Source organism: Mobula birostris, chromosome 3 (assembly GCF_030028105.1).
Source record: "Mobula birostris isolate sMobBir1 chromosome 3, sMobBir1.hap1, whole genome shotgun sequence".
NCBI lineage: Eukaryota > Metazoa > Chordata > Chondrichthyes > Myliobatiformes > Myliobatidae > Mobula > Mobula birostris.
In genome coordinates this window covers 94,758,075-94,783,255 of record NC_092372.1, presented here as the reverse complement: position 1 = coordinate 94,783,255, position 25,181 = coordinate 94,758,075, and the positions used below count along the sequence as shown (strand labels likewise).

The following is a 25,181-nucleotide window of genomic DNA, read 5'->3' as shown; positions in this document are numbered from 1 at the left end:
ATAGTGTCGGAACTGCCAGTTTCTCATAGATGAGTATGCAGGAAAAGTCACCAGTTAATTTTCATAACATAACGAAGCTTTTAATATGGTATTGTGACCATGTCCATACATCATTTACCTATTCCTTAATGGTGGATTATGAAAGTCATCATACAGAACGTGATGCTATTCCAAATGGGTCAGATTGAACAATTCAACATTTGTATCTGAATGTATCATGGCTCTTCTTAAATCCTGTCTGCATAAGTGCAGAATTTTGTATCTATTTATCCAAACAACTATTGTTGCACCTACACTTCAGAAGATATAAACTTCATTCTGCATTGATCAGAGATACTCAAACTGCAAGATATTTCTCGTTCTGTGCATTGTATTGTAGGTGACACACAAATGGACTTGATACCCACAGCAAAGGACCCCTGATCACACCTGGTCTCCCTTTGAGATTGGCCTGAAAGATATAATCCAAATAATAACCTGTGCAATCACTATGTCCTTCTGTTCCTGCTATTTATGTCTACAAATATTCTGTCTGAGTCCTTTGTTGGAATAAAGCTGACAGAATCTGTGGGGAGAAGGCGTTCTACAATTTCACTCCCAGATCAGGAAGCAGGTTTTGACACAGGAATCCCATTCAAGAGCAGGAAACACCTGATGAAAGCAGAGGTACTTCTCAAAGGGCTGGGCAGTAATGAATAGGCAGGATTGTTCCAAGAACCATTGCTGTGATTGCAGTCAGACTTGCTTATGACAGTGAAAATTGCTGAGTTTAAAAATCATATTAATGGGAGTGTTAATAGGAAAAGGAAGGGGGAAAAAAGCACATTGTGATGTGGTACTTGAATGTGCTCACTAGCAGGTACCTTCTTCCAGTCACATTACCAAAGAAATTAACTTTGATGTATTCAATGTCAAAGGATGTGGCTTAATTCATGTTTTTAAAAAGGTGCTCCCTCCCCAATTGTTAATTGCTCACGATTAATTGACTACCTTTTGCAAAGTATCTTAATTATTGATTAGTTTAATTGAACTACGTTTACCCTTAATGTTACTCCCACACCAAAGACAAGATACTGAAGAAACTGATAACCATTTTGCAAAACTTTGTACAGAAACGTTAATTCCCTTTTATAATCACAAGCAGGCATTTAGGAATGGTTTTGCCCTGTGTTTTCCACAATTTTAATATACTCTTGATTTGTACAGTCATCGGGTGTTTGAGCCACAACTGATGTAATGTGAATTGGAGGTGAAAGTAGATAAACATTATCTAAGCCTTTATCTCATTGTGGGTTACTTTATAAATATTTTGTTATTTGTTCATTAAGTTTCCACCCTGTATATTATATCTTGTAGAACTGATATGTTATGCATACTGATATATTGTGTACTGTCATTTGTGAATGGCTAATAGGATTCAGTCAAATCCCAATATACAGTACGTTTTCCAGTGACAAATTGAGACTCTGTCCTATTTACAATACCTGAAAAGTATTAACATAGAACACAATTTTTGTATTCAGTTAGCATTGGTCAATTTGGAAGTAATTTCCATCTGTGTTAATACAACTAGTGTTTTGATCAGTATGCAGAAGGTATTCTATTGGATACTTTTACATCTTCTTTTGTAGGCCCATCAATGAAATGGTGTTTTAAACCTTTCACTACATTGGTATGTAAGATTTTCCAAAAGATTTTAATGTAGTGGTTAGTAATTAGAATGTCTCAGGAAATGATAGTGAAGCAAAGATTCGACATGATGCAGAACAAACCATTTCATAGCAATGTTATCAGTACAAGCAAAAAGATTCTTCTCTGTCTCCTGGGAATGGTATGTTTGAAGCAGATTGTAGTGCACTCCATAAAGCCCAGTAATATATATTTGAAAGACTCTTGGTTAAAATAATTGCATCTCGAGGGGGATCTACACAAAGGTCACCACTCATCATCTGTGACACAGTATTGAAGATATTTTTCTGAGCTACCTTGTGATCTCAAGTTAAAAATATTCATGCTTTCTGATATTATTTGGAAAATGATTGTTCCCATCCTGTGGTGAGCTGTTTTATCATACCACCTCCTTCTAAGTTAGGTTTGTGAAGCACATTATGTGTGGAATAACATCTTGGAAGCTAGGGTGGGGTGGAGTCTGTGATGATGTTGGCTGCTTTACCAAGACGTTGAGGGTCCGCGGTGGGGAAGCTGGTTTCTGGGAAGTGCTGAGCAGTGCCACAACTCTTTGTGGTTTCATGCGGTCTCAGGCAGAGCAGCTGACCTACGAAACTGCGATGCTTATGCTATTATGCTTTCCATGGTGCATCTATTAAAGTTGGTGAGGGTCAAAGGGAACGTACAACGTTTCTTTAGCCTCTTGAGCAAGTGAAGTTGTTGGTGCACCTTCCTGACTGTGGCGTCCATGTAGTAGGACTAGGACTGGCTATTGGTGATGCTCTATCCGAGGAACTTGAATCTTTCAACCATCTGGAGTGCAGCACCATTGATGTAAACAGAAACATGTGCACCACCCCGCTTTCTGTAGTCAATGACCAGCTCTTTTGTTTTGCCGACAATGAAAGAAAGATTGTTGTCATGACTCCATGTTACTAGGCACTCTATTCCTTCCTATGCAACTTACAGCAACTCAGAACAGAGATAGGAGATAACTTCTCCATCCAGAGGATTCTGAATCATTCATGGAAGGGTGTGGAGACTCAGTTATTGGGTATACTTAAGAAAGGGCTCAATAGATTTTTGGATATTAAGAGCATCAGAGGAGTGTGGGGTTGATGCAGGTTTGTGAGGCTGAGGGGCCGAGTGGCCTGGTGTTTCTAAGTCTTGCATTCGTATTTTCCTCTGAAAGTGGTAGAAGAAGCCAGAATGTAGTTCAGCTGGCATCAGCAAGTCAATCACCATTTGTGAGTCTCTACAATCCATGTCCTGGCATCGGTTGACAGAGAGGACTGTTGTAACCGTGTCAATCTTCCTACCATGAAATCGCCACTTACATGCACCTCTGGCAGAGAACACTGTGCAGCACTCAGGAATGAGAATAATGCCTGTGTTGTTTTTTCAACCTTTGCCAATCTGGCAAACTATGTGACCACACGCTCTCCCCCCAACTCACCCCCACCTGTGCCTCAGAAATCCAAACATCCTTTTCAATAAAAACATAATAAATCATGTTGCAGCACACCACTGAACTATTTGGCCCTCTGTAGTAACTTGAAGAGCATGTTCTCTGTGGCAATTTCAGCACAAATGGATTCAGAATCAGAACCAGATTCATCAGGTTTGTTGATTTGTGGCAGCAGTACATTGCAATACATAATAATCGAAAAACCTGTGAATTACAGGAACTATATATATAAAATAGTTAAACTAAATAAATAGCGCAAGAATAGAAATAAACAAGTAGTGAGGTAGAGTTCATGGGTTCAATGTCCATTCAAATGGCAGAGGGGGAGAAGCTGTTCCTGAATCGTCGTGTGTGCCGTCAGGCTTCTGTACCTCCTTCCTGATGGTAGCGATGAGAACAAGGCATGACCTGGGTGATGGGGGCCCTGAAAGATGAATGCCACCTTTAGCCCTTCAGGCATACGTCTGTTCTTAACCACAACCATTTCATTATTCCACTTCTCCCCATTCTTTCTTCATATTGCTGCAGATATCCCTTCAAGAATTTCCAATTTATTTTTGGGGAAGTTGATGCTGTTAATATTCGTGCAATGTCACAGGTATCTTCTGAAGCTGTGAAAGTCAAAGATGGTGTAGATGGACGAAGCCGTTTCCTTGAGTGAAAGGGTCAAAAACAAGGAACCAGAGTGGCAAAAGGATCAGAAGCTGCTTGAGGAAAATGTTTCTTTACAGAGCAAGTTATTAGGTCTGCACTTAAAATCAAGGTTGAGTTTTTATTGTCGTCCCCACAGGTACATATATGCACGCATGCAATGACTAGCTTAACCATTGCACTGAGTGCTTGTAGTTCACTGGAAAGGCTGTAATCAAGGATGTTTCAAGCATAGCATTCAATGTTAGCTGTTCAAACACTAGGAAAAAAAAGTAGTTGTAGGGCTTGTGCAGTAGGTGGGGAAGTGGGATGAATTGGATTGTTCGTACAGACTCGACAGGCACCCTTTGATGCTGTGACTTTTCTGTGGTTTCAGAATCTGTTTTCCCAATTATTTCAGAAGTGGCATTCCAGGTCATACCTTCTGAAATATGGCCCTGTTGTCTCTTGAAGTGTGGGAGTATAGTTCCGTTGGTCATGAGATTCAGCTGCTGGTTTCAGCTTTGGAATCTTTCCCGTGTATTACCTGCACTGTCACTGAATACCTGTGGTAAATGCTGAATTGCTCCCACAATGTTACCTTTCATCAGAGTTGGCATCACAGGAAGGAACAGATATTGCTTATAAGTTCACATGGTGAAAGAAGGGTGGAGTTTTAGACCGGGGGGGGGGGAAATGAAACCAATCTTCAGTATGTTTAAATCTGTGACTTAAATGAAACATTTCCTGATACTGCCTGAAGCCATTATTATAATTAAGTTTTGGCAAAGTCTGGGTATTTTACTAAGTCCTTTGGGTATCAGGTGTTATTTGCTTTCACACAGAAACTGGCCATCAGTGTACGAGAGTACTCAGTGACTTCATAGTTTCAGGTCAAATTAGTTGTGATTGGTTTGTAGGAGGAAAGTAATTTGAGACACCTTTCTGCTTGTCTGAGCACACTTCCTTGCTGCAAGGTGCTCTTGTTGAGATTGTCTGTGCCTTGCTACTTGCAAGGAAGCTTTTCTCATGTGAAAATCCAGTTTTACTGGAGGCTCTTTAGCTCCCTTGTTGGTTAATCATTGCTGGGAAACTCTTTGAAAGTGTCTGACATGGAAGAAGCATATCTCTCTGCGTTAGCCTGCTGACTCACGAGCCATGTATGAGGTACGTACCTGCAGCAACAAGATTGCCAGGCCGATTACCAAGTCCATCCACTCTGCTAGGTCTGTTGGTTCATAATCACTGACCAACCAGTTCTCATTTTGGCAATTGATTTTGTCTGATGGATGTTAATGACTTCATTAACTCCTTTTAGATTACAAGTACAATATGTTCATGAGTTGAACTTAATCAGTTTTACTGGTAGACCTGTAGTTTGCTGCCAGAACTCTTCCTAAACTGCTTACCTATCTTTACTCCTTTCAAGTTCTTCCTTAAAACCCAACTGCCCTGACCTCTCTTGTATACTCGCGTTTTATTTCGCTACATTCCAAAAAGTGCCTGGGGAAGTTTATAATGCTGATCTTGCTGACTAAATTCAACCTGTTATCATTTTACAGATAGGTTTCTCTGTGCATAGTCTACTTATTTGAGCTCTGATCTTACTTTGTATTTTTTATTATTTTATGCCCCTTGTTGTCTACGTTGCATTTTCAGATGGAAAGAAACTGCATGTGATTACTGAGAATTTTGTTGAGAAACCACTTGTAACCTTATGCATTAGAGCAGCCCAGTGTGATTCCCCGCTGATCAATGTATCATGCACTCTTAATCTGTAGTTTTAATGCAACTTTTACAGTAAATATGAAACTGAAAACAACAATTCTTAGTGCTGCAACAGCAAAATCCAAACCTGTTTACCCTAGCTGGTTTAACTACGGATTTTTTTTTAACTGAGCCATCACACATACCTAATTTTTAAACCAGTTTCTCCTCTTTGGTTCTTTTGCTTCTCTGCTGAGATAGATTCTGTGAGTGCTAGGCATGTTGTTTAACTGGTCTTTATTAATATGCAAATGTCAACAGTGAATTTGCCCAGTCCTGATATCCGTGTTTGTACAAAGGCCACAGGATGATCAGAATCGGAAAATCCTGGCCTGGTTGGTTAGCTGGGTACAGTCTGGGAATCAGACCCGGGAGTGGCCTGCTGTGCATGATTGGATAATTAACTCCCTGCGTCATCACTTGTGTGAATAGACAATAGCTTGAACTTTCAATGTATGATACCAACAGATACCTCTGTACCAATAGTCTATGCCTTCTATGGTATTAATTATTCAGAAGCATAGACTATTGATGCAGAGGCATCAAACTGGTCTCTGAGGAATTTCAATATTGTATTAGTTAGAAGACCCAGATGGTGGCGGAGTGGCATCAGTGCCCGTCTTCGGGACGAAACATCCTGAGTTGGAATCCAGCTGGCTCCCCTGAACGTTTTCCATCCGTGCTGGGTTACAAGCTGGTGATCTCTTTGGAAACTCACCCGACAGAAGGCAATGGCAAACCACTGCTGTAACTTGCCTCGTACGCGGTTCCCCACTACGTCAGAGAGGCGTGGAGGGAAATCGTCTGCTAACCGGGGAATCTCCGGATGCGATGTACCTTTCCTATTAGTTAAAAATGTGGAATTCAAGAAATAGCAAATATCTGTAAAAGTGACTGACAAGAGACTAGGTGACTGACATGAAACATCTGTGATGTTGGTAAAGCTCATCTGGTGTTCCTTAGGGGAGAAAATCTGCTGTGCTGATCCAGACTGACATGGTAGTATCTCAAACCTCCCCTAAAACACCTGAGGTGCAGAAGGACAGTTATTGTTGGCCTTACCAGTTAGGTCCAATTTTGTGTGAAACATAAATCATATTTACATTAAGGCCTTATAACTTCAGTAATAAAGTTGCAAGTATTTATTTTTCATTTAATGGTTATGTACTGCTACCATTCCACAACTCTTTGTACAAGTAGTCTGTTACCTTACAATTGGACAAATATTTCCTTTTTCCATATATCCAATCCCTTTTAGAAACTACTTTTGACTCTTTCAAATTGAATATTCTGGATTATAATAATATACGCTGTGTGTGATCCCTCTCCATTGTCCAACCAACTGGTCCATTGTCACCTCACAGTGTTCTCACCTATCCAGTGGTAGTCAAACAACGTCCTGCAAAGGTCTGCCTCTTTTTTCCCCTTTTTCATGGTTTAGGGATTTGGTCACCTGTGGCAAGATCAGTATTTGCCTGCCTCAGTCCTCCTACCCTTGAACGGAGTGGTTTGCTGGGTCATTGTAGAGGCTACTTAAGGGTCAGTCATATGAGTGGAGTCTAAAAAGAGGCCAGGCCAGGTGTGAACAGAAGACTTCCTCCCTCAGTGAACAGCTAGGTTTATAGTTTGGTGGTTGGTTGTCATCCATTACTGAAGGCTGGTTAGTTTTTTTAAAATTCCAGATCATTAATCTGAAACGAAATTGCACAGCTAACAGTTATACCACCAACATAGCCTACCTGTGCTTTTCCCGCAGTTCTACCCAGTATTCACTAAAGATCTGTCTTCAACCTCCCCTGTTTCTTTTTCTGCTCTTGCCTCTTGACAGAGTCATCTAAAGATTCAGCATCAGTTCCACCTGGGTGCTGGCCATCCCAACTCTCCCTCCCCACTGCATATTTTGATGCCTACACTGTCTCTAAACCAGTGCATACTGCAGCAGCTTGATGTAAAAAGTGCACAGGCAGAAATTTCTGGCAAGCAGACGTTAATACCAAGAAAGTGATCTTGATGTTGGACGTTAAGCAGGGCTCTGTTCACTGTTTACATTGTCACTAACCCTGCTACACATTTCCCTGATGCCCAAGTCCACTGAAGGGGTGTAGCGGCTTCCTGACTCTCAGTCTGCCCCTGTTGGCTCTGGTACAAGGTTGGGCAGTTTGTGCTGAGAATGTGAGCTGGGTCTCAGAGAATAATGTTGAGGGTGGAATGTGCTTTACATCGAATGGGAGCTGGAAGGAAGAGGAGAATATTCCACAAGGATCAGGGTCAAATCTCAGAGGCTATAAGACTGAGGCACAGAGTCAGGATGGCAAGCAGCTAAGCGGCCATGAATTGGTGAAAGGAAGATCTGGATCTTTATCTGGAAGAGAAAGAGTTTTGGTGGTGAGCATCAAAGGGGCCTTGGGGGAAGGGATCCGGACTCTTGGGCGATAGGGCAAAAAAGGCATTAAAAAAATGCAAGGGAAATGATTTGAAGGACTATCATGATAAAAGGCTGTGATTAAGGGAGTGAACTCTTGTCAGAACTGGAGGGGAAGTAATGGACCTAAAATATTAATCCTGTTTCTCTCTCACAAATGTTGCCAGGCCTATTGAATATTTCCAGCATTTTCTATCTAATTTCAAATTTTCTACCTTATGTAAACTCTGCAGGAGTCTTAACTTGCATATTCATCCAATACCTTGCTCCTTGATGAAGGTTTTTAAATGTTTTTTTGTTTTCAGATCTCTCCTTCCCTTCCTTGTAATCTCCTCCAAGCATAGAACTCTCCAAGTATCTGAGGTCCTCCCAAGTTGGCTTCTGGACTGCTCCTAAATTTAATCACTCTACAGCTGATGACATTGCCTTCAGTTGCTGTAGGCCTAGGTTTATAGAGTTCCCCTCTAAAATCTTCCTACCTCTTTTTAGTTTGTTCAAATTTGTCATGAAAATATTCCCAGAGATGGTGACAGAGAGATTGAGTGAAGGGGAGAGAGATGTCAGAAATGGACCAAGTGAATTTCAGGGCAGGGTGGAAGTTGATGACATCGACGAGCTCAACATAGGTGCATGAAGCAGCACCAATGCAGTCATCAGTGTAGCGCAGGAGGAGTCGGGGAGCATTACCAGGGAAGGTTTGGAACGTGGACTGTTCCACATAGCCAATGAAAAGTCAGGCATAACTGGGGCCCAACTGAGTGACCATTGGGTTTGGAGAAAGTGAGAGGAGCACTTACAAGAAATTTCTTATCCGACTGAACCTTTTGCCAATGACGTTAAATCTGTATTATCCAGTTATGGACCCGTTTACTGATGAAATATATTCTTTATTTGCTTCTCTAGTCGCAAATTATAACTGGACTCTTCCTTTCTTATTTTTATTACACCTTTTCGTCCTCTGTTCTAAGTATCGTTCTGGTAAATCTTTGTGTTCTTTGAAGTGTTGCAATATCCTTCCTAAAGGGTGATTTACAGAACTGGACTCACAACCAGTAATATCTAAAGATTTATCAAAACGTCACTGCGTAGGAGTTTGCTTTATTGGTGACTAGCTTTTCACCGCCCCCCTCAAAGAAACTCTCATCTGTTTAAACACTTTGCTCTTGTGCTGTATTAATCCATCAAAATAAAACTGTCAGCTATCTAACATGGAAGGTTGTAAAGGTGATTCAAGTAACTAAACAGACATTTGTTTGTTTTGATTTTCCAATCCAAAGTATCAGTGTTTGTGCTCTCCAGGGCGAAACAGGTTGATTAATTTCCCTCCTGTGTGACTTCTCACATGCTGGGCTGGAACTGCATCAGCAAGTACTATGGCCACAGAAACGGAGTGGAGGTATCGGTATCAGTATACAGTGCTTCAGTGTTTATTATCAAAGTACATATACCTGTATATTACCTTGAGATTCATTTTCTTGCAGGCATTTATAAGAAAATAAAGAAATACAATAGAATTTATGAAAAACTATCCATAAATAAAGAACGACAAACAACCAATGTGAAAAACAAGACAAATTGTGCAAAAGAAATAGCTTTGCGAAGAGTGTCCTTGAAAGTGAAGCTGTAGGTTGTAGAATCAGATCAGAGATGTAGTGAGTGAAGTTATCCTCGCTGTTTCAGGAGCCTGATAGTCTTAGGGTAATAACTGTATCTGAACCTGGTGGCTTGCAACCTGACTTCTGTACTTTCTGCCTGATGGTAGTACCGAAACGAGAGCATTACTTGGACGGTGGTGTCTTTGATGATGGACGCTGCTTTGTTGTGGCAGTACTCCATGTAAATTTGATAACTGGTAAGGAGGGCTTTCCCTGTGATGGACTGGGCTATATCTAACACTCTCTTTAGTCTCTTCCGTTCCTGGGTATTGGCATTTCCATACCAGGCTGTGGATGCAACCAGTTAGGATACTCTCCACTGTGCATCTAGAGAAGTTTGTCAAAGCTTTTGGTGCCATGCCAAATCTATGCAAACTTCTAAGAAAGTAGAGGGCCTGTCATGCCTTCTTTGAGATGGCACAATGTGTTTGTCCCTGGACAGATTCTCTGACATGATAATGCCAAGAAATTTAAAGCTACTGATCTTCTCCACCTCTGATCCCCCTAATGAGGAATGCCTCATGGACCTCTGGTTTCTTTCTGCTGTAATTGATAATTAGCTCTTTGGTTTTTGTTAACATGAGTGAGTGGTTGTTGTTGTGCACTACTCAACCATGATTTGAATCTTCCTCCTATATTCTTATTCATCACTACCTATGATTGGCCCACCAACAGTGATGTTGTCAGCAAACTTAATTACTGCATTTTTTACTGCTTAGCATTAAAGGTACACTATGTGTAGTGCAAACTAACAATGGTGGATATGTTTAGAAGTGCCATATTATATTGTTTAAGTTGTATGGAAGCCATCCATATTCTCTTCCTGTTGTATGTCAGCTGAAGCCTTTTATTTAATTATGCCCTTGTTAATCAGTGTTCCATCCAGAATCACAATCAGGCTTATTTTCACTGTCTTATATGACAATAAGTTTGTTGTTTTGCAGCAACAGTACAATGCACAGCCATAAAATTACTATATAGTAATCAGCATAGGGCCAATAAAAAGAAGGAAGCTGTAAGCGGAGCAGCCATTGTTGGAGTGGGCCAATGTTAGAGTGGTCAGGCTTTGGTGAGAACAGCCAGAGGTTTGAGTAAATAAGTAAGCAAGTTTCTAGTAGTTTTTGTTTGTTAGTACATAGCTTTTGCACTGAGAATGGGTTTGGAGATAGTGGTATGTTTTGTGTGTGAGAAATCTGGGAGACCTCTGGTCTCCCTGATAGCTTCATCTGGATGAAGTGCACCAGGCTGTAGCTCCTTAGAGACTGTGTTAAGGAACTGGAGCTGCAGTTGGATGACCTTCAGCTGATATGGAAGAATGGGCAGGTGATAGATAGGAGCTAAAGAGAGGTAGTCACCCCTAAGTTGCAGCAGGCAGGTACCTTGGTGACTGTCAGGAGGGGGAAAGGGAATAGCCAGCTAGTGCAGAGAACCCCAGTGGCTGTTAGCCTCAATAATAAGTATACCCCTTTGGATATTGTTGGGGAGAGTGACAACCTACCAGGGGGAAGCTGCAGCAACCAGGTCTTTGGTACTGAGTCTGGCTCTGTGGCTGATAAAGGGGGGGGGGGTGAAGAAGAGGATTTCTATAGTGATGGGGGATTCCATAGTTGAAGGAGCAGAAAGCAGATTCTGTGGGCGTGAAAAAGACACCCAGATGGTATGTTGTCTCCCAGGACCCAGGGTCAGGAATGTCCCAGATTAGATCCACGGCATTGTAAAGGGGGAGGGTGAGCAGCCAGAAGTCTGGCTATATACTGGGACCAATGACATAGGCAGGAAAAGGGAGGAAGTCCTGAGGAGAGAATTTAGTGAGTTACGTGGAAAGCTGAAAAGCAGGACTTCCAGGGTAGTAATCTCTAGATTGCTGCCTGTGCCACACAAGGGCAAAAGTAGGATGATTTGGCATATTAATGCTTGGCCGAGGAACTGATTTGATTAGGGAGCTTAAGGTAAAGGAATCCTTAGGAGACAATGATCATAATATGATAAAATACACTCTGCATATTGAGAAGGAGAAGCTAAATATCACAATATTACACTGGATTTAACAATATTACACTGAAGTGCAGGGAATTACAGAGGCATGAGAGAGCAGCTGGCCAAAGTTGATTGGAAGGGGACACCGAAAGGGATTATACGGCAGAACAGCAATGGCTCATGTTTCTGGGGGAAATTCAGAAGGCACAGGAAAAATATATCCCAAAGATAAAGTATTCTAAAGGGAGGATGAGACAACCGAGGCTGACAAGGAAAGTCAAAGACAACATAAAAGCAAAAGAGAGGGCAAAAATTAGTGGGAAGTTAGAGGATTGGGAAGCTTTTAAAAACCAGCAGAAGGCAACTAAAAAAACCATAAAGAGAGAAAAGATTAAATTTGGCATTAAACTTGCCAATAATATAAAAGAGGACACAAAAAAGTTTTTTCAAATATATAAAGAATAAATGAGAGGCAAGAGTGGATATCGGACTGCTGGAAAGGTGGTAATTGGGGACAAGGAGATGGCGGATGAACTGAATAAGTATTTTGCATCAGTCTTCACTGTGTAAGACACTAGCAGAATGCCACAAGTGCAAAAGTCTGATTGCTATTACTAGGGAGAGGGTGCTTGGGAAGCTGAAAGGTCTGAAGGAGATAAGTCGCCTGGACCAGATGGACTACTCCCCGGGGTTCTGAAAGAGGAAGCTTAACAGATTGTGGAGGCATTAGTAATGATCTTTCAAGAATCGCTAGATTCTGGAATAGTTCCAGAGGAATGGAAAATTGCAAATGTCACTCTACTCTCTAAGAAGGGAGGGAGGCAGAAGAAATGAAATTATAGACCAGTTAGCCTGACTTCAGTGGTTGGAAAGATGTTAGAGTCTATTATTAAGAATGAGGATTCGGGATACTTGGAGGTATATGATAAAATAGCCATAGTCAGCATGGTTTTCTAAAGGGGAAATCTTGCCTGACAAATCTGTTGGAATTCTTTGAGGAAATAACAAGCAGTATAGACAAAGGAGAGTCAGTGGATGTTGTTTATTTGGACTTTCAGAAGGTCTTTGACAATAGCATGGGTAGAAGATTGGCTGACTGGCAGGAGGCAAAGAGTGGGAATAAAAGGGGGCCTTTTCTGATTGGCAGCCGGTACCTAGTGGTGTGCAGCAGGGGTTGGTGTTGGGATCACTATTTTTCATGTTATATGTCAATAATTTAGATGATGGAATTGAAGGCTTTGTGGCCAGGTTTGTGGATGATATGAAGATAGGTGGAGGGGCAGGTAGCATTGAGGAAGCAGGGTGCTTGTAGAAAAACTTAGACAGATTGGGGGAATGGGCAAAGAAGTGGCAGATGAAATATAATGTAGAAAATCACATGGTCATGCACATTGGCAGAAGGAATAAAAGCATAGACAATTTTCTAAAGGGGGAGAAAATTCAAAAATCAGAGGTGCAAAGGGATTTGGGAATCCTTGGGCAGGATTCCCGAAGGGTTAATTTGCAGGTTGAGTCTGTGGTAAGGTAGGCAAAAGCAATGTTAGCATTAATTTTGAGAGGACTAGAATACAAAAGCAAGGATGTGATGCTGAGGCTTTATAAGGCACTGGTCAGACTGCACTTGGAGTATTGTGAGCAGTTTTGGGCCCCTTGTCAAAGAAAAGATGTGCTTGCATTGGAGAGAGTCCAGAGAATGATCCCAGGAATGAAAGGGTTAACATATGTGGAGCATTTGATGGCAGGGGTTTTGAAAAATGGGGGGGGGGGCGGGTTCATTGAAACCTATCGAATATTGAAAGGCCTAGATAGAATGGACTTGGAAAGGATGTTTCCTATAGTGGGACAGTCTAAGACCAGAGGGCATAGCTTCAGAATAGAGGGGCATCTATTTAAAACAGAGATTAAGAAAAATTTCTTTAGGCAGAAGGGTGGTGAATCTGTGATTATCATAGGCATGCTAGAGACGTCTGTGCAGGCCAGTTCATTGGGTATATTCAAGGCGGAGGTTGATAGGTTCTTGATTAATCAGGCATCAAAGGTTATGGGGAGAAGGCAGGATAATGGGGTTGAGAGGAATAATAAATCAGCGATGATGGAATGGCGGAGCAGACTCAATGAGCCGAATGGTCTAATTCTGCTCCTACGGTATGTCTTATGGTGTAAAGTACAAAATAAATAAACAGAGCCAAAAAAAGGAATACTGGAGTGTAGTGTTCATAGATTCATGGACTGTTCAGAAATCTGATGATGAATCAATTAACAGGCTGCTCTCCCTCCTCCATGACGGTAGAAATGAGGAGGTTGTGTCCCAGTTGGTGCAGGCACTGCCCTTTGAAGGTGAGGAAGGTCATGCCTGTGATGAAACTAACCGAGTCTATAACCCCTTGCGGCCTCTGGTGCTCCTGTGAGTTGGAGCCTCCATTCCAAGCGGTGATGCAACCAGTCAGAATGCTGAGCTCTGACCCTCAGTGGGGACTGGTCTGTGTTCTCCCAGCTTCTTCCTGAAGTCCACAATCAATTCCTTGGCATTGCTGGTGTTGAATGCTCAGCCAACCATTCTTAGCCTGTACGCCTCCTCGTGGCCAGCTGAAATTTTACCACCAGCACTGATATCGTCTGTGAATGTGTAACTGGCATTTCAGCTGTGCTTGGCCACACAGTCGTGAGTGTAGAGCGAAAAGAGCAGGAGGCTATTCTACTATTCTGTGTTCAAGAAGATATTTCATACTTCATTCGCTGTTTTCACTGCCATTGCAATAGAATAAGAGTATAAATGTTATTAACACTTAAGCCAATTAAAACATTGCAAATTGATGTGTTTAGAGATATTGCCATTGAGTGCAAGTATTCAACTTCATCTTTAAAATTAATGTTTAAAAATAAAGTATCATGTATCAAACCTATCTCTGTATCAATCTCATCTGACGACTCGGAGAACCGTCTTAGCTTATGGGTGTCTCTCATTTTAACTAACATAATTGCTTCTGGAAATATAACGCATTCTTATTTAGACCTGCTCAAGTCAGTAAAATGCAACTATTATGCAGTACAAGTTGTTGGAGATGTGAGTAGGAAATGGTAGTACTCTGTCTGCAGGGGTCTGTGATCTCAGAAGCTGGGATGAGGAATTGTGTAATCAGACTAAGAAACTGAAATGCAAGAACTGATCCAGGAATGATAAGTTGAAATGGTGAACTCAGGTAGAGAAAGAGAATTAGAGTGGGGAAGGAAAAGGGTTAAGAGAGAGAGAGAGAGAAATAATAAACACAAGAAATTCTGTAGATGCTGGAAATCCAGAGCAACACATACTAAATGTTGGAAGAACTCAACAGGTCAGACAGCATCTATGGAAAGCAATAAACAGTCAACACTTCAGACCAAGACCCTTCGTCAGTACTGGAATGGAAGGGGGAAGATGCTAAAATAAAAACGTCAAAAAAGGGAGAAAAATAATCAAAAAACGGAAAACATTTTTGTCAAGGAAGTTGAGTCTTTTATCTACCCTGGACATTAATCAGAGAGCAGTGATAGTCCGATTAAACAGAGTAAGGTACTTTGGATAGTACACCAGGAAGATTCTAAGTTTCTAGTTGAGTACTGCTATCCTGAGAAAAGGCACAAATGTAAAACTGACCATTTCCTAAAATGTGGGAGAGACTGGGAATTTAGGAAGTATTTGGAACTGAAACAACCATGTATCAGCGTTTAGAGTGGATATATATAAAAGTGCATTGACTGTCAGAACATGCAAGTTGCAATGCAGAAATTTCAAACAATTGTTTTTGTATCTTTTTTTTACCTTTTTATTAGTTTATTGTGCTTCAGTATAATTCAAGTGAAGGAAGTAAATTTTGTCTTTGTACACTGTTGTGCATACTGGTGAAGCCACACTCAGGTTGGAGGAACAACACCTTATATTCCGTCTGGGTAGCCTCCAACCTGATGGCATGAACATCGACTTCTCTAACTTCCGCTAACGCCCCACCTCCCCCTCGTACCCCATCTGTTACTTATTTTTATACACACATTCTTTCTCTCACTCTCCTTTTTCTCCCTCTGTCCCTCTGAATATACCCCTTGTCCATCCTCTGGGTTCCCCCCCCCCCCCCCTTTTCCTTCTCCCTGGGCCTCCTGTCCCATGATCCTCTCATATCCCTTTTGCCAATCACCTGTCCAGCTCTTGGCTCCATCCCTCCCCCTCCTGTCTTCTCCTATCATTTTGGATCTCCCCCTCCCCTTCCCACTTTCAAATCTCTTACCAGCTCTTCCTTCAGTTAGTCCTGACGAAGGGTCTCGGCCTGAAACGTCGACTGTACCTCTTCCTAGAGATGCTGCCTGACCTGCTGCATTCACCAGCAACTTTGATGTGTGTTGCTTGAATTTCCAGCATCTGCAGAATTCCTCGTGTTTGGTTCTTCAATAACTCATTTGTGATTGTGATGAACACCAGTTTTAAAAAGCTCAATATTTGTTGGTGCTTTGAAATTTTCTGATCCAGCAGCTTTTTGCTGAAGTGAGCCTTTTGGGTTTAACCTACATTTGCACATCCTAATTTTCAAAAACTCCACCTAATTAATTTGGCATAAGTTTGCAATGATGCAGCTAGGGGAATGTGGTAAGCCATATGTTGTAACTGGGTTACCTGTCTGGACACGGCCCTCTGCTGACTACCCCGTGGCTCCTCCCTCAGACCCCTGAATAAAGGCAATTGTGTCACTGCTCCTCCCTCAGTTCAGGGCAGATACTCAGCATGGTGGAGGGTCACATTTTACTGCTAATAAAAGCCTTTCAGTATTTACTCTACTTCCAGTCTTTTGGAGTGATTGATAGTGCATCAGGGAACAAGATATCAGTGATTTTCATGAACAGTAGGAACCAGCCACTTCTTAAAAAATAAAGTTTAGGGTTTGAAATATAACTACAAGACCAAAGGTGGGTGAGCTAGAGAGGATGAATCAGATTTTGTGGGAAAAAGAAATGAGGAAATATTGTAATGAGGGTGAGAGAAATGAGACAAAAAAGAAGATAAACGTAAAATTTGTCATGCTCAAAATCTCTATAAAGAAATTTAAATCTCAACAAGTGAGATTTAATATTTGTTACTGCCAGCTTTCTGGCTGAAGGGAAAATTTTTGGTTAATTCTTGATTGTCAACAAGTGTTTTACAATTATTGTATAATAATGATACCCATGTAGTTATTTTACAGATACAGTAGTGTCTTTAAAAAGTATTCACCTCCCCCCCCTGAAGTTCTCATGTTTGTTGTTTTACAACATTGAATCACAGTGGATTTAATTTGCCTTTTTTTGACACTGATCAACAGAAAAAGACATCTCTACAAAGTGACCTAAATCGATTACAAATATAAAACACAAAATAATTGATTGCATAAATATTCACCCCCTTTATTATGACACACCAAATCATCACTGGTACAACCAATTGGTTTTAGAAGTCACATTATTAGTTAAAGGGGGATCACTAGTGTGCAGTCAAGGGGTTTCAATTAATTGTAGTAAAAATACTCCTGTATCTGGAAGGTCCAACTGCTGGTGAGTCAGAATCCTGGCAAAAATTACACCATGAAGACAAAAGAATGCTCCAAGCAACTCCACAAAATAGTTATTGAAAGCACAAGTCAGAGAAGGATACAAGAAAATTTCCAAGTCACTGAATATCATCAAGAAATGGAAAGAATGGCACAACTGTATATCTGCCTAGAGCAGGCTGTCCTCAAAAACTGAGTGACCATGCAAGAAGGGGACTAGTGAGGGAGGCCACCAAGAGACCTATGACAACTCTGGAGGAGTTACAAGCTTCAGTGGCTGAGATGGGTGATACTGTGCACACAACAACTGTTGCCCGGGTGCTTCACAAGTCACAGCTTTTTGGGAGAGTGTCAAAGAGAAAGCCACTGTTGGAAAAAACTCACGTGAAATCTCAACTAGAGTTTGCCAGAAGGCTTGTGGGAGACTCCAAAGACAGCTGGAAGAAGGTTCTATGGACTGATGAAACCAAAATCGAGCTTTTTGGCCATCGGACTGAACGCTATGTTTGGTGTAAGCCAAACACTGCACATCATCAAAAACACACCATCCCTACCATGAAGCATGTTGGTGGCTACATCATGCTGTGGGGATGCTTCACTGCAGCAGACCCTGGAAGGCTTATGTAGGTAGAGGGTAAATTGAATACAGCAAAATACAGAGAAGTCCTGATGTCATCGGCAAGAGAACTGCAACTTGTGAGAAGATTTGTTTACCAGCAAGATAGTGACCCCAAGCATAAAGCCAAAGCTCCACAGGAATGACCTGAAAACAACAAAGTTAGTGTCCTGGAGTGGCCAAGTCAGAGTCCAGACCTCAATTCAATTGAGAATTTGTGGCTGGACTTGAAAAGGGCTGTTCACTTACAATCCCCATGCAATCTGACAGAGCTTGAGCAGTTTTGTAAAGAAGAATGGGGAAAAATTGCAGTGTCCGGATGTGCAAAGTTGATAGAGATCTATCCATACAGACTCAAGGCTGTAATTGCTGCCAGACGTGCATCTACTAAATACTGACTTGAAGGGGGTGAATAATTATGGAATCAATTAGTTTGTGGTTAATAATTGTAATAAATTTAGACCAGTTTGTAGAAATTTGATTTCACTTTGACACAAAAGAGTCTTTTCTGTTGATCAGTGTCAATAAAGCCAAATTAAATCCTCTGTGATTCAATGTTGTAAAACAATAAAACATGAAATCTTCTGGGGGGGAGTAAATACTTTGAATACTTTTTATAGGCACTGTAACTTACTTGACAAGTCTAATGGACAATTTGTGAGAAATCTGATAACTTTGTGATGCAGTTGACAGTACAAACCGGCCAGCAACAAGGGATTTACAATTCACGTACATTTTCCTTCAATACATTGTTGGCTGATTTCCAGTTTAATAAATGTTAATTATTTGCACTGCGTTATTTCTTCAACAAAATCTAGTCAAATGTTTCTGTACCCCTGCTCGTACTCAAATGAAAAGTAGAATGCTACTTGCTCGACTCTGCTTCTAATTCTAAATTTGTTCTGTAATCATAAACCATAAGTTTTTCTTTTAAAAGTCCTCTTTTGCAATACAAGCTGGCAAGTATTAATTATGAAAGTGAGTGGGTGACCTTTCTTCAAAGGCTTTTATATATTTGAAAAAGTATAACTTACTAATATTACTCCGTGATGTCAGTTTAAAGTACCTGAATCTGCTTGAAAATCAACAAGCCATTTGCTCCTTGTGTGGCTTTGCACACGGCTGGGAAAATGGGAGACGACAAAGTTGAAATTCCTCTGGAAGAAATTTCTGCAGTGACCACCCAGAGAATTGTGTAGTACCTTAGAAAGGGGCCAAAGTGTGGTTCAAAATGGGTAGATTGTCTAGGAAACAGCACACTGTGGCGAAGCTTCTGCCTGTGGTATGTGAGGAATGTTAGTGGCATGCTTGAATGGAGAGCTTCAGAGCAGATCCCCTGTACAATGCTCACTAGCATCTGTTGTGATCCTTGGAGCTTCATGGCAACAGACTCTCTGGAATGATTTCATTTTCAGAAAAAGTCCTTTAGAATTGACAGCAGATAACTGGAGCATTCAGCCTCACTGTAAAGCATTAATCAGGGAGCAGACTCCATTTAATATATTCTGAAAGATAATGAAAAGTTATGCCGCCTGTAATTCTCTTGATTATATTGTGTGCAGCTCCTACAAAGGCAGGCTGGAGCCCACATTGACTGCTTTTCTATACCTGTGACACTGAAAGCTGTCTTTACCTGGCATCCACAAATTCACACACTGCTTGTAAGACAGTGGGAAAGAGTAAGAATGGGAGCAGTTTTTTCAAAGAGCTTGCAAAACCATGTCGACCAAGTGATGCAGTACTGGATTGCCTGTTGTAAAAAGAAAGAGAACCCCTGTCTGCCTCTTTTTGCCACCTTCAAAATCCAGAAATAATACCAGTTATAATACCACTACCAGTACAACTACAGCCAAGCAAGAGTCAGTGTCACCTCAACAGGGTACTTTTAGGTAGAATCAATTCCTGTAAAAAGTTGCACTTAAATGTCCTGTGGATCTGATTCTGAGAGCTTACACGTTGATAGATGTTGTTTCCATTTGGGGTTTTTATCTTTTAAACTTTCATTAAAAATATCCCCTAGGATGTCAACTAATTTAGTAGGTATTTTTAAACTAATTTGTTGTAAATTACTTTGGCTTTTCTGTTTAGCCAATAGTGGAACTAGTAGCTAATGTAAATGAAACAGCTTTTCTCCTGCAGAGTGCTAATCAACCTGATCAAACCTGTGTTCACATTCATTCACTCAGGTTTGGGATAGGAGTGCAATAGCAATCATCAGTGTAATTGCAGGCCCTCCCCACATTACAAATGCCCACTTATGAACAGCCCGCACGTACGAGTCAGCACTAGGAAGACTGGCGATACCATGGGGATGGCTGCAAGTATCTTCTGCCAGGTGAGAGCAGGATGTTTCTCCGTGCCTTCTCTCCCCACCTCCTGCCTGCACTGAACCAGAGCAAACGTGAGCTGGAAGTGCTGAACAGACTCACTGCTCACTGTGTGAATCAATGAGGCCAACTGATGGCTGCTCAACACAGCTGTTTCTGTGATCCTCTCTTCCTGCACTGCTGCGTGATGTCATGCATCCCCACTTCACAAAAATTTAATGAAACACGTTAAATGACACAGTGATAGGAGTGTACATGTGTCTGCTTGTACTGTATGTGGGTCTGTTTTAAATACCACTCCAAAACAGTCAGATATAAACCCACAAATATACCCTGTAGTGGAAAGGAAAAGTGGGTGGGATTTTAGCTCAATGACACCAAACGGGGGAGTAAAGAAAATTCCAACTGTCATGTTTAATACTTAGCATAAGAAAAGTGCAGCATTTCTGAAGCATAAAAACACAGAGCTCCAAGAATGTTTTACATAAATCGGCAAGTATTGCACATTTTGTCAGCTATTCACTGCCTCAGTGTATTGATAGATTGATTGCAGTGATAGAGGTACGGTATCATTTTAATTGCGTTTATCTGTTTGTAACCAGGGAATGATTATGTGCAATCTGATGTGTGAAATCTTTGCTAGACTCCCACACAACATGTGTTGATGCTAACCAGAGCTGGGTGCAGCAGCTGGAATGTTCCAAAGATCTGTGTAAAATTCTGTTTTCAGTGATGATAGATGTGTGTAGTCAAAAATCTACTTAATGGCCTTTGTATCCTTCAGATTTAGTACCTGAAACATCAGTCTTCAGGGAGCCATCACCACTCAAGTATTACCACCCAAATAATTCAAATACACAGCAAACCACAAGCATGCATCGACACTGTGCCCTGAAACAGAAAGATTCAATGGGTATCTGACTGAAGGATCATCCAGGAATATATGGTTTCCTCATTGCTGCAGAAGCTAACATTTAGTGTAGATTTCATAAACTCAGCACAGTTTTTAGATCATTCACCACTCTTTAATGCCCCTTCTCTCAAGCTATAAATGATGTCAAAATTATTATAATTAGGAATTGCAAATTTTGAACTCTCTCGCCTCGTATTTCTACACCCAATATAGAAGTTTACTTCATTTTTCTCTTGGAAAGGGAATGGAGTTTCACATATAACTTCCAAGTAGCCAGTCTTCACCTGCAGGCCTGGGCAGCAAGTATTGGCTGATGAATCAAGGGAGAGCCCAAACCTGTTTTTACCTGGTCCTACCCTGGTGAGCCCAAACCTGTTTTTACCTGGTCCTACCCTGGTGAGCCAAATCCCGTTTTTACCTGGTCCTACCCTGGTGAGATCAAGCCTGTTTTCACCTGGTCCTACCCTGGTGAGCCCAAACCTGTTTTTACCTGGTCCTACCCTGGTGAGCTAAATCCCGTTTTTACCTGGCCCAACCCTGGTGAGACCAGTCCTGTTTTTACCTGGTTCTACGCTGGTGAGACCAGTCCTGTTTTTACCTGGTCCTACCCTGGTGAGACCAAACCTGTTTTCACCTGGTCCTACCCTGGTGAGCCCAAACCTGACTTTACCTGGTCCTACCCTGGTGAGCCAAAACCCGTGTTTACCTGGCCCACCCTGGTGAGACCAAACCTGTTTTCACCTGGTCCTACCCTGGTGTATCCAGTGCACAGGCTGGGCAAGGTAAGACCTGGCTATGTTAACCATGCAGATGTTATTCTAATGCTGTAAGAAAAGCAAATGGTTTAAAACTCTGCAGAAGATATGCAGAGACAAGGGGGGAGAAAAAGGAAGGCAAATAGCTGCTGGAGAGTCGATAAGTGTAGGTAGAGAGAGAAACAAAGATGATATGAAATTTGAAGAGATCAATATGTGGATGGACAAGAAAGAAGAGGTGAAGAGATGGGATAAAGAACAGCGAGACCGTCTGTTTCCATCTCCTTCGCTGGCAATTTGCTGACCCGTATCAATCTTCTCAACAATTACACCAGTATTCACTGGTGTATTACACCAGTGTTCGTGGGACCCAGTCTGCCATCCACCCCATTTTAAATTTCTCAATCTTGAGTCAATGATTTTGCCTCTCCTTTTTACTACCAACTCAGAACACTCTTTGTTTCTCCAACTCTCTTTAATGAATCATGGATATAATTCTCCTCTTAACGCTCTACCTCTCTTTAAGATCCTCTTAAAGCCAACTGTAAAATGACCATTTACAGTCTTCTTTATATCTCCCTTCTTACCTCAGCAATGATTGTTGTTTGATGATACTCCTGTGAAACATATTGGATTGCTTTCTTTTTAAACGACCTATAGAAATACAAATTGTCAGCCACAGAAGTGAAGGAAGCAAGTTTTCCTTTACAGCAGGCTCATTGTGTCTTAGTGGTTGAGGTTGAATTGCATGAAGCCAGTAGGAAATTGCATTCAATTGAAAGCAAGTTGTACTGAAATCTGGAAACAGATGCAGGCGTGTAACTACATACACTCCCGCTTGCAGGCGCAGGCATTCAAAGACATGCATCGCAGGCACAAATACATGTACAAAGGAACAAGAGAGCGCGTTCACACAGACCCATTCAGATGCAGGCATAATACGCGTGCACACTCTTACATTCAGGACAAGCAAATGTAGGCCCATGGCAGGGCACTAGGCATAGGTGTATGCACACATACCTTCATGCATTCAGTTCCAGGCACTGCACTCATCTGCACACTCATGCACAATTCCTGATAAAAGGGTATTAAATTCAGTTTAGGAGGATGATTGCTTGATAATTCCACCCCAGCCACACCTTCTGTCCTTCCAGTGACAGTGTTCTCAGAATAAGCATAGTAGTGGAAGCTCTAACATAGCAAAACTCAGTAAAGTGTACAAATATCCATTGTGCTACCTGCTGGTGAATTACACTTTAGCGCACAACTAAATAAAGTTTGCATTCTTATTCCTCAGTGTATTTTCAAATTGATTTTTAATAAAGCCATGTGCCAATTTTATGTAGAATATAATTTAAATTGTACACTTATTTATTCAGTATTTATTATTTTAAAAGATCATAGCTCACGGCTACAAAACCATATGGCGAAGTCTACCACAATTCATATCACAGTAGGGGTTTGGTGCAAAACTAAGTGCTTCAGTGTTTGTATGGGCCTCTAAACAGAAACCAAGAAATTATAGGACAATGAGTCTGACATCAGTAGTGGGAAAGTTATAAGAAGGTTTTCTCATAGTCATAGTCATACTTTATTGACCCTGGGGGGAATTGGTTTTCGTTACAGTTGCACCATAAATAATAAATAGTAATAAAACCATAAATAGTTAAATAGTAATATGTAAATTATGCCAGGAAATAAGTCCAGGACCAGCCTATTGGCTCAGGGTGTCTGACCCTCCAAGGGAAGCGTTGTAAAGTTTGATGGCCACAGGCAGGAATGACTTCCTATGACGCTCTGTGTTGCATCTCGGTGGAATGAGTCTCTGGCTGAATGTACTCCTGTGCCCACCCAGTACATTATGCAGTGGATGGGAGACATTGACCAAGATGGCATGCAACTTAGACAGCATCCTGTTTTCAGACACCACCGTCAGAGAGTCCAGTTCCATCCCCACAACATCACTGGCCTTACGAATGAGTTTGTTGATTCTGTTGGTGTCTGCTACCCTCAGCCTGCTGCCCCAGCACACAACAGCAAACATGATAGCACTGGCCACCACAGACTCGTAGAACATCCTCAGCATCGTCCGGCAGATGTTAAAGGACCTCAGTCTCCTCAGGAAATAGAGACGGCTCTGACCCTTCTTGTAGACAGCCTCAGTGTTCTTTGACCAGTCCAGTTCATTGTCAATTCGTATCTAAGGAACTGGAGGTATGAGTGCAAACACGAGGAATTCTGCAGAAGCTGGAAATTCAAGCAACACACATCAAAGTTGCTGGTGAATGCAGCAGGCCAGGCAGCATCTCTAGGAAGAGGTACGGTTGACGTTTCGGGCCGAGACCCTTCATCAGGGTCCTGGTGAAGGGTCTCGGCCCGAAACGTCGACCGTACCTCTTCCTAGAGATGCTGCCTGGCCTGCTGCGTTCAGCAGCAACTTTGATGGATGTATGAGTATTTGGATAGACATGGACTGATTAAGGATAGTCAGCATGGCTTCGTGTGTGGTTGGTCAAGCCTAACCAATCCTATAGAGTTTTTCGAGAAAGTTAGCAGGGAAGTGGATGAAGGCAAGGCAGTTTGTCTACATGGACTTTAGTAAGGCATTTGACAAGGTCCCCCATGGGAGGCTGGTCAAGAAGCTTCGGTCGCTCGGAATTCAGTATGTGGTAGAAAATTAGATTAGACATTGTCTTTGTGTGAGAAGCCAGAGAATGGTAGTAGACGGTTGCCTCTTTGACTGGAGGCTTGTGACTAGTGTTGTGCCACAGGGATCTGTGCTGGATCCTTTGTTGTTTGTCATCTACATCAACTATGTGGATGATAATGTGGTTAGCTGAATCAGTAAATTTGCGATGACACCAAGAGTGGGGTCTAGTGGACAGTGAGGAAGGCTTATCGTGGCCTGTTGAGGGGAATCTGCATCAGCTGGAAAAATGGCAGATGGAAGCCAATGCGGATGAGTGCCAGGTTTTGTATCAATGGAAACAGCAGACAGGGACACAATTGAGTTGCAGTCAGGAATTAAAGTGAGTGTGAACAAAATTTCAACATCTAAATGTAAACAGGCCTGGTCGAACAAATTGTGTTACCGTTGTAGCAGAGGCTCACATACACCAGACTAATGCAGGTTTAAAGGCGAAACTTGGAGAAAGTGCAACAAAATAGGACACATACAAAGAGCATCTCAGGCTACACAAGTAGATGGATTGCACAGGAAAGAGAAAAAAGATAAAAAGTCAAGTTGCAGTTTCAAAAAGAGCACTAATCTGCATGTTGTTGATGAAAAATCTAATAATGATGAGAGTGACACAGGACTGAGGAGCCTTGAAATTTATAGGTGAAAACTAACAATAGACAAGCAGTATGGTTTACACCAGAAGTGAACAGCAAATTAATTAATATGGAATTGGACACTGGCTGGGCTGTTTCTG

At 41.6% G+C, this 25,181-nt stretch overlaps 1 protein-coding gene across 3 annotated transcripts in view; it reads left to right on the top strand.

The window, feature by feature from the left end:
- shroom3 (shroom family member 3) overlaps positions 1-25,181 on the top strand; it is a 436,842-nt gene that overhangs the window by 258,801 nt on the left and 152,860 nt on the right. For 2 of the 3 annotated variants that reach the window (XM_072253065.1, XM_072253068.1), the window contains exon 1: positions 4,749-4,933. The exons of the other annotated variant lie outside the window; for it this stretch is intronic. In XM_072253065.1, coding sequence (XP_072109166.1) covers positions 4,929-4,933 — 5 coding nt within the window. In that variant the 5' untranslated portion in view covers positions 4,749-4,928. Of the gene's footprint in view, positions 1-4,748; positions 4,934-25,181 lie in introns of those variants that run through there. 3 annotated transcript variants of the gene reach the window in all.